We start from the raw sequence: 10,499 nt of genomic DNA, 5'->3' as shown, positions 1-10,499 counted from the left end.
AATAGCATGTTTAATCCCTATAATTTTGATTAATTATAAATTAGGTTTTTTAATTTACTTTTACTATATTTTAGTCATTTATTTTAAATGTTTTCATTTATTTTATTACTTTTAAATATATCGTTCTAGTTGTATTTTTATTGTTTTATTTGTTTATATATTTAAATACTTTTATATTATATAGTTATAAATATATAATAAATAATTATTTATATATTTTTAATAAATTATTTTAATATTTATTTTTTAAATATCGAAGAAAATGACAGTCTTAATACAACTGGATGTCCTATTCTGATATTTTAAAATTAAAAATTATAAAAAATATTATTTAAATTAATATTTATCAATATCAAAGAAAAGAGCTGTCTTAAGGCACCTAGAAGTCCTTTTCTGATATTTTAAAAATAAATATATTTTAAAATAATATGATTATAAATTAAATATATTTTGAATTTTTTAAAATTTTAATAATAGAGACAATTTATAATTAAAAAGTACCAATTTTGGGCGTTGTAGGGGTGCTAATCCTTCCCTAAACATAACCGACCACGAATCCCTTTTTATTATTAAAAAGAACGAATTTTTGGTTATAACGCAGATCAGTTCTTTTTTAATTGATGTTTTCTTAAAACTCTTTTAAAAATAATTTTTAGGTATTCGACCTACCTGACCCAAAAGGCCGATGGCGACTCCCAAATTATTTTCAAAACCATTCATTCACATCAATTTTCCCGCCAAATAAATAATTTCGTGCCCGGACGAAAACCGGTTACGACAGATTTATCTGATTTATTTGTAAAGAAAGGAAAAAGAGATGGATAAGTACGAGACGGTGAAAGATATAGGATCCGGGAACTTTGTCGTTGAGAGGTTGATGCATAACAAAGAAACCAAAGAACTCGTCGCTATGAAGTATATCGACCGTGGACAAAAGGTTCCGTTCTCTCTCTTTCTCTCTCTCACACACACACGCACACGCACTCTTTCTCTCCTTTTTTCTTACATTTGTCTTTCTCTCTATGAATTATTGTATGCATGTACGATGCAAATAAAGGATTGTTTCTATTTTTTTAAACGAAATCATTGTCTTTAGTTTCTTAGAGATTGAAATCTGCAGCTGAGTGAAACATTGATTGTTGTTTGTTACATGATTGAAAGCAAATTGGAAATTTGTTGCATTTTAACTTTGAACATATTGATGAGAATGTGGCTAGAGAGATTATAAATCACAGATCGCTACATCATCCTAATATAATTCGGTTCAAAGAGGTATTAATTTTTTATTCTCTTATTATTATCTTTTTTCATCTTTAGATGATTATAATTGAATTAACTATTTCTTTTTCAATTTTGCAGGTGATTTTGACTCCCACACACCTTGCAATTGTAATGGAGTATGCAGCTGGTGATGAACTCTTTGAGCGAATTTGCAACGCTGAACGATTCAGTGAGGATGAGGTTGGTTAGTTTTAGTTTCTGAAGCTTTTTACCAAAAATAGGAAACTAGAAATGTTTATTTTACTTTGAATTCACCGTGTAGTCAGCAGGACTATGTTCCCTCTATCCTCTCAATTGATACAGAAACTTGAATGAGATCAAATGCCTCAATATTGAACACTCCTGCATTATATTTCTAGGTCAGAGATTGATTGCTATCTGTTTTTGAACTCTTAATTATCCATGCATATATAAATGTTATGATTGAATAAAGTTTATCTTTGTGTTCTAGGTGCATGAGAGAAGTTGAATGGTTTCATCATATGCAAGAATGTCAGTCAGAATGTCTTCCAATTCTGGATGCGATACAGATGTGTTTGGTTCTATAAATCAATTGGGCATTATTCCTCTATCTCTTAGCTTTCCAAAGCCTTTTGAATCACCTTAATCCAATATCGGGAACTTGAGATATGATCGATTTATTGAAGACAGTGCAGGCTGGAATTTTATTACGGGAATTTTATGCATGGATGATTTGGAAGAGTTTGAGCCAAGGGAGAGTCTTTTCAACTTCAGCCAAGTAACAAGCCATTGCAAGACTCTTAATTCACCCATTCAAGGCATTCAAAGCTGATTGTTATCATCTAAGTTCAAGAGATGTTCATATTCTTCAAGGGAGCATGCAATGAAGGGTGAATTAATTCACTTGTTTAGACAATTTTCAGCATGGAATAGCAATAGTCTTCCACCCCTTAGACGAAATTAAGGCCAAATTCAGCTTCAAATTGTCTAGATTCATTCCCAAATGATCTATAATATTCAATGATATGATCTCGATTATATGTTCCGAGTCATATACGATGTTGCCCGATCGTGATTCTAGTAAGAACTTCGTAGTGCTTTGATTGAAGACTGAAAATGCACAAACAACGTTATAAGAAGGGAAATATGCATATATAAATATGTGTATGAAAGTAATGAAAATGATAGAATGAAGTTGAAGTGGATTGTAAATGAAAGAAGTGTGGTGGGGATAGTGGTTGAATGGATGTAACGAAAATGGTGAAGGATGTTTGTAGTTGGCGTGGAGAATGATAGTAATTTAAAAGATGGATTGTGACCCTCTAACTATATATGAGTTAGGAACCAACAATATAATAAAGATGGAATCGAAGTGATAGAGGGTGGAACGTGACCCACTAGCTATAGTAGAGCTAGTAACCAACGCTATAACAAGATGATATGGATGAAGGTTTCAAGACCGACAAGAAACCGATAGAGTTCTAATCCAAGAACTAAAATGAAAGCAATCTTTCAAAGTATTTTCCTAAATCAAATTGTGTGTAAAAATGATACTGAAGGTACCTATTTATAGTATTTCTAAGAATCATATGAAAATACTCAAAAGATGATAACATTCTCATCAATTTAGCAATAAAATGCACTTGAATGCTTTGTCTTCTTATCTTCAAAGTTGGATGAATATTCTAGATCATTTTGGGGATGAATCTAGATAATTTGAAGCTGAATATGACCTTAATTTCGTCCAAGAAGGAGGGGTGACTCTTGGCTGCATTGCTTTGCTTGCAAATGGAAGAAATAGGTTAAATGAAGTCATATGATGAATGTGGACATCCTACATGTCCAAATCAGCTTGTCTCTTCAAATTCCTTGTTGATTTTATCACTTAATTTGATGATTAAATGAAATAAAATCAGCCTTCATTTCTTGTTCCTTGGTAGCATGTGAATAGCCTTAAAAGAATGATAAGTAAGACTTGAATAGGTGAATTATGAAGGATTGAAAGCATTGTCTCTCCAAGAATATGAACAGCCCTTGGTTTGAATGATTAAATCAGCCCTTGGTTTGGATGATTAAATCAGTCCTTGGTTTGGATGATTAAATCAGCCTTGAATGCTTTGAATTAGGTGAATAAAGAGACCTTAAATGGCTTGTCTCTTGGTAGAAGATGAAAGGACTCTTCCTTGGCTCAAACTCATCCAAATCATCCATGCATGAAATTCCCGTAATGAAAATTTCAGCTTGCACTATCTTCAGTAAATCGATCATATCTCAAGCTCCCGATATCGAATTGAGGTGATTCAAAAGGCGTTGGAAAGCTAAGAGATAGATGAATAATTTCCAATTGATTTATGGGCCCAAAAACATCTGAATCGCATCCATAATTAGAAGACATTATGATTGATATTCTTGCATCTGTTGAAACTGTTCAACTTCTCTCATGCACCTAGACACAAAGGTGAATTTTATTCAATCTTTAATTGAAAATATGCATGAAACAATTAAGAGTTAGTTTATTAAATGAACTAGTTTGATGAATGAACTAGTTTAATTAATGAACTAACTTTATTCAATGAACTAGATGCATGAATGAAGTAATTTACTAAATGATCTAAATATGCATAAATGAGCACTTGTCACTCCCTCAGAACTTCGACGCCTCAAACCGTCGGAATATCAGATTCAAGGTCTAACGGGTCGTGCAGCCTTAGACACTTCTTGACGCTTCTCGATCTTTCTCGGTGACTAAGTAAGCCTTACCCATGCCTAGTGAGTATGCAAACTCACAAAGGTTGGAACCAAGCCCTCAAGGCTTCGGATTGCGGAAGCTTTAACACCAACGTGGCTATTCCAAGCCACCAAGGTCGGACTATCATGTGGAAGTGCTAACACGAGTGTGGCTACTCCTGGCCACAAAGATAGGTGTTGGAACCGTCTTTCAGTTGGACCCCGGAATTGGGCTTCGACTTAGATTAAATGAATTGGAGTCGTCATCGACCACTTTAAAACGAATTTAGGTAGGTTGTACACCATCTTACCTGATCTGCGTTGTACCAGAAACATGTTAGGTTCGGGAGTCGGTTACGGCCAAGGAAGGATTAGCACCCTTGAACCGCCCTTTCGGTACCAATTAATTTATCGGTTGTCTTTAATTGCGAAAATTTAAATTTAAATTGAAATTCAAAAATTCAATCCGAATTAATTATCTTTGATCGATTGAAAGTATCCCTAAAAAGTCAAAAGTATTAGATTGTAAAAATGAAAATAAACATGAGAAAAGAATAATAAAAAAATATTAATATAATAATATTAATATAAAATAAATATATATATATATATATATATAAATGTAAAAAGAAATAAAAAATATTAAAATTAGGAGAAAATGAAAAATATATATAAAGTAAATAAATAGAAAATAAAATAAAAAGAATAAGTCAAAAGTTGTTACATTTCCCATGTTTTGCGTGTAGAGAAACTGGATTTGCAATGAAAATGCACTGCCACTCCTCGTGCTTTTAGATAATGGCTTTGGATCCTCCATGCTTATTTTTTGTCCTTTTCTTCTCTTGGTTTTTCCAAATCGTTGCCCCTTCCTCTGATTTTGATTCCATGTTTTTCTCTCTGTGTGTTTACTCTTGATGCTTGAGTCTATTTATAGTCTAAAGAAACCTATTTTTAGCTCAGATTTAGAGTCCTACTTGGACTCAAAATACTTCGGTTTTAGTGTTTCAATAGAACTCAAATACGTTGGTTTGTTTTCTGAATCTCACTAAATCGGGGTTATTGAGTGTGGGGCCTACAAAAATAATAAAATAAAATAAAATAATAATAAATATATAATATAATAATTTTTTTGTAGACCCGGACAAAAACGGGTGTCTACAATAGGCAACAAGAACAAATAACTCATAAAGAATAGAGCAAATTCCTCGGGGCGATTTACTCTTCGGTTGCCTAAGGATGCTTCAAATTGATCCATACAATCATGCAAAGGCTCCAATTCTAATTTCAGCAATCTTGTCATTTCATGCATAATGGCTTGAGTTTACAAGTTAGGAGCTTCTCTTTCTGGGGTTCGTCCTGGACTCTGAGACATGATTAGTGAAATAAGAAAAAAATGTGTAAAAGACCTTACCAGATAATACTCTCACAAAGCCTCGCGAGTCACTCCAAGAAATCTTAAATATCACTCAATCCGCTCGTGTTTGCACTCTAGGACTTTAAGGCTTTTACTTGTCCTCTTCTGATCTCACACACGCTCAAGTCTTTTTCCTCTCAATTCTCTTTATCCCAAGTTCTAGAGGACTTTACTCAAAACGGTATCAAGTAGATTTTACTTGTTGGGCATCGGCTACAAAAGGGTTAGTAGGAATGGAAAAACAAAATATAATTAAAGGGTGACTTAGAAATAGAAAGAAGAGAACAAAAAGGGTTACCTACACAAAGTCACTTTACAACCTTCTATCACCACAATCAATCTAAAGGCTTACTTGAATGGCTTGGTGATGAGAATTGTTGTTGAGTGCTTTCAACTTTTCTTTCTTTCTATTCTTTGCTTTTTTTTTCTTTTTTTGAGTACTGGAATTTTCTTCTTTGGAGTGCTTCAATTTGTTTGCTGATTTTTTTTCTTTTTCTTTCACTTGTACTCACTTGCACTTCACTTGCACTTCTTTTTTATATTTTTGTTGTTGCACGTTGCTTCTTCCACCAAAGCTCTGATTACCGCTTGATATAAGGTAATTCTACCTCTTCAATTGATTGAGGATCTAGGAAGGAAGCAAAATAACCTGCATAAGTGAATAACTTAAAACATATGGTTAAAGGTGGTAAATGTAAAGGTGAATAGGTAGGCTATTTATGATTTGAGAGATGGTAGCGGAAGGATGTTGATTTGACTATGGTTTTGGTTGATAAAACAATGGAGTGGTTGTGAGGATAATATCTTAAAGAAGACTCAAAGAAGAACCAATGCTATATAGAGCAAAGACCCAGACTTTATATTGCTTCTTTAGGGTGGTATTAAGGACTTGGACCCACTATCTATATGGAGATATGAACCACAAGTATCAAGGGGAAGGGGTTGACGCCACAAGTATTAAAATACTTGATAAGTCGATAAAAGTCACCAGGACTAAGGAAAGAGAATAATCTCACTTTAATTAATCAAAAAGGTCTGATTACAAATGAAATATGATAGCCTATTTATAGGAAATGGAGAGGCATGGCCGAATGATTACAAGGGGTTTCGTCCAGGCCTTGTGCCTCTTTAAAATGACATAATTTAATGCTAAATGAGATGATGTTTTGGACCTAGATGAAGGGAAATAACCCTTGGCCGAATAGCTCTTGTGTCCCTTCAAGTTGGCGCCAAATGGGAGAGGAAATGATGCTTGGCCGAATGGTTAGATGGCTCTTCATCTTGGTGCCTAAATGAGACCACATACAAGGCACATGGGGGCTGGTCATATGGAACGCACATAGGTGTTCTAGGGAGCCTTGTGGTGCAGCCTTATGCATGGGTTGAAGGCTGGTCATGTGCACCATCTTGGGCGTGCATGTGTCTTCCTCCAAGCTTGCTTGAGTGTGTAGCTAACTAGCAAACAAGGGGTTGCTTTGTGAATAAGCTTCCTAGCTGAGACCTTGTAAGCTTCATAGCAGCATGTTCAGCTACATTCAGCTACCATTGATATCACTTTGGGCAATTCAGCTTCAAATAGTCCAACTAGCTGAGATTAGCTAGCCTTGAGCTCCTCTAGCTGAGTTGAGCTTTCCTTACTGTTCCACGAGTTGCCTTGTACTTTGTGAGCTGTTTGTGAGCTGCATATGATGTCCAAATAATCCACCAAGCTACCCCAATGTGTGCCATGTTCCAATGTACCTACATGTGCAAAAAAAACAAGGTAATTCCATGGCATTGAGCTGATATGAGCTAAATACCTTGTTGCCATGCATGATTATGGTATTGTGAGCTATGTTTGTATGTCATGAGCTAAATATATCATCTCATAATGTGTGTGAGCTTATAAAGTCTATGAGCTAATATGAATGCATATAAAATGAATGATAAGTATGTTGTTATGATGTATATGTGATAATCATGCTTAATATGATTGTAAGAATATTCTAACATGCTTATCATATTAAAATAACAATGTGCATGATGTATGAATATATATTTATGCTAAGTTATTTATTAACTACATAACTAGTATTCTTAACATAAGATGTATTATAATAGCATATATTATTAAACTAGTATAAAGTAAATTCAATATAAAAATGTTCAAGAGTACTCCCTTTGTAGGTGAAAACGTGTTTGCATCACAAGTTCAACTGATGAAATGAAAATAATATTAAATAGCACAGATCATTATGAAGCATTGGGGTTCCCTCGTCTTTAGTATTCCCTAATTTTCTCTATTTACTTTCTTGGAATTCTATTTTGACAGGCCATGCTTGTACATCCTGACAAAAACATGGGAAGTCTTTTAGCAATTGAGTCATTTAAGAAACTTCAATGTGCTTATGAGGTGAGTAACTATGTTCTTATTGTTATTGTTATAGTCTTTGCGTGGTTTTTCATTTTGAGTTCCGAACTTCCGATTATCTCAAACGATAGTTGAACATTCTCAACGATTCAAGAAATTATGGCTCATTTACACAGCTGCCGTTGTTGTCTATTTGTAGGTCCTTTCTGATTCCATGAAGATGAGGGACTATGATGAGCAATTGAGATAAGAAGAATCCAAGACTAGAAGTGTCTGTCAAAAGTCCCATAGCTCTACACGGCAGGTAATTCTGATTTCTGTTCGTTCCTTGCTGTTTTTCTTGCATTATTTTTGCTCTGGAGAGTTTCCTTATCGATGAGATTCCTTATCAGTTCAATGGTGCCGAGTTGTTGTGTAAACTAATATCTTTTAACACTCCTTTCAGCAATCTACTTCAGATCATCGCTCTGAAGAATCGATCTGTATACAGTGCACCAAGTGCGGTAATTCACATATATGGGTGTGCACGAACAGGACCAAGGCCAAGGCTAGGTGGTGTCAGGTCAGACTTCCCTACTTCAAATCTGATCTTTTGAAATGCATAACTGTTAACGACACAGCGAAATTTGTTTCCTTTGTCTTTTATCAGAATCTAAAACAAGTTAGAGAGAAAGATGGTTCGACAAACGGACAAAAGTCTGCAATTAATGCAATGTTTGCAGTGATAAGTGCAGGAGCATCATATATTGGTCCGTATCTTATTGATGACTTTGTAAAGTTCCAAGCTGAGAAGAAAAACAAGGACATAAAAAGTGGATTCCTTCTCACACTATCCTTTCTATGTGCAAGATGGTTGAGACAATAGCACAAAGACAACGGATTGAGCCAAGCGAAGGTAATGAGTTCAAGAAGGGTTGCTCTTCCATATGGAGACCCCCTGTTCTGGTTCGAAGGTTTATCAGTTTTTCCACTAAGTGGCTCAGCAATGCTATTGGAGTCGATAAAGACTAAACCTGTGTTCCTCTGATTGATATTATCAGTAAGACAAAGGATGCAAGGATACTGATAAAGTTTGCATAATCTAGCATTTTAAGATGGCCGAGCTTTGCAGTTTTCTAGTAGATATCAAGAACTGTAGACATATAGGACAAAAGGAAACTGAAAGCCCACCATGCTCTTAGAATCCAAGGAAATCTAATGTGCCCTTTTTTTAGGCACCTTGCATACTACAATTATTGTTAATGCCCATGGAATCACTGGCACAATCTCAAAAGAATAAGATTTAAGTTTGGAGTTGCAACGAATATTATTTATACTGTTTAGCAGCATAAGAAGCTTTAGGACATGAATGCTCGGCATTAAAGCAGAGCACACTATGGAGGCTCTGTAAGATGGGCTGAATATTGCAACAATGGGATGGTTTTTTGCAGCTTGATCTGCAATATTCCGCCTAGAAATGAAAAGATCGGTTATCTTGATAACATGCAAAATACATCCGAATTTATTTTACAATTCGTAGAATATAGGTATTTGGTGAAGAGAGTTAATTTGATTTTCTCTTTTCACTTGATTTTTATTGAGAAAAATAGTACTTCCTCATAGTGAGATGATACATGTTTTAAGGAGAACAATCTCAATTGAGGTCTAGGTTTTAATCCATTTATGAAGGTTTAGAACTAGGGTAGCGGAGTAGTGTTGTCTTAGTTTAATTTTTAACCCATTTGACTTTATTCATTCTCGTAGCTTGCTATCGTTGACTTTTGCGTATCCGTCTCTTCGTGTTTCCTCTTTTTAAATTTATGAAAACTGCATATGAAAACTGTTCAACTATGTATTTATTTATTTATTTATACATGCATTGCATTTTATCTTTATTTTATTTAATTTTCGTCTCATATATGAAAATTGTTTTGAAGGGAACTATTTTAAGTGAGACGAAATTTTATTTCAACTTCCGATAACATATGACTATAAATTGCGTCGTTATAACGTCACTAATTATTTTATATTATTTATTCAAAGCCCACGTAAAATTTATTCACTATAATATTTATAATACCAAATCAATTATAATTGTTTGGGTTTGGGGTTTAAGGCTTATAACTTAGGGTTTATGTTGTGTTGATATATATATATATATATATAGATGATATATGTGTAAATATATGTGTGAGTTTATATATGTTATGCGCGTGCATGTATAGCACACATATGTTATATGCGTGCAATTATAAAGATATTATAAATGTGTATATATATACTATGATAAATATTTATATATTGATTAAATATTAAACCAAAATTTATTTTTTTACGAGCCTAAATTATAGAACCAGAATGTTAACAAACAAATTCAAAGTATCCAATATGTCCTAAATGACCTAAATGTCTGGAGTGGCTCAACGCAAGGAAGTTTGTATGTCAAATTGAGGAAACCTTATCAACGATGTTCAGCCATGCTTCGCATGAAGCACTGACCGCAAGATCCAAAAGGTGTTCAACGGTTCAGATCACAACAAGACAAACCCTAGGGGTTTTATACGATTTTGAATCTGTGCAGCTAATTGTTGGCTGTTAGATCTAGCTCCAATATCTAATGGCCCATATCGTATTTGAGTCCCTCAAAGTTCATCCGACGATCTGTATTCGTCGCGTGTGATGCACCGGTGAATGTTCAAGATATCGACGCGCCAGGAACGTTCTCTCAAACTCTTATGCGCTCGTGAGTGGTCCTCTCCTCCATTCGTGCAATCCGTTGCACCTCCT

General features: G+C 34.4%; 1 protein-coding gene and 1 long non-coding RNA gene across 2 annotated transcripts; both read left to right on the top strand.

Annotated features, from left to right (window-relative positions):
* The first annotated feature begins 787 nt into the window (after positions 1 to 787).
* Positions 788 to 1,493, top strand: LOC120207425 (serine/threonine-protein kinase SRK2H). Its single transcript, XM_039206877.1, has 3 exons — positions 788 to 937; positions 1,198 to 1,272; positions 1,360 to 1,493. The coding sequence occupies exons 1-3, from the start codon at positions 818 to 820 to the stop codon at positions 1,468 to 1,470; spliced, it is 306 nt and encodes a 101-aa protein (XP_039062808.1). The 5' UTR covers positions 788 to 817; the 3' UTR covers positions 1,471 to 1,493.
* A 6,199-nt stretch (positions 1,494 to 7,692) lies between these two features.
* Positions 7,693 to 8,296, top strand: LOC120207436. The gene is made up of 3 exons (XR_005524208.1): positions 7,693 to 7,775; positions 7,933 to 8,037; positions 8,179 to 8,296. It is a non-coding gene; the product is annotated as an uncharacterized LOC120207436 (long non-coding RNA).
* The last annotated feature ends 2,203 nt before the right edge of the window (positions 8,297 to 10,499 follow it).

The sequence above is a fragment of the Hibiscus syriacus genome, unplaced genomic scaffold (assembly GCF_006381635.1).
Source record: "Hibiscus syriacus cultivar Baekdansim isolate YM2019G1 unplaced genomic scaffold, ASM638163v2 tig00014773_pilon, whole genome shotgun sequence".
NCBI classification, from domain to species: Eukaryota; Viridiplantae; Streptophyta; class Magnoliopsida; order Malvales; family Malvaceae; genus Hibiscus; species Hibiscus syriacus.
Note: the sequence above shows the minus strand (reverse complement) of the source record. Positions and strands in the feature narration are given on the sequence as shown.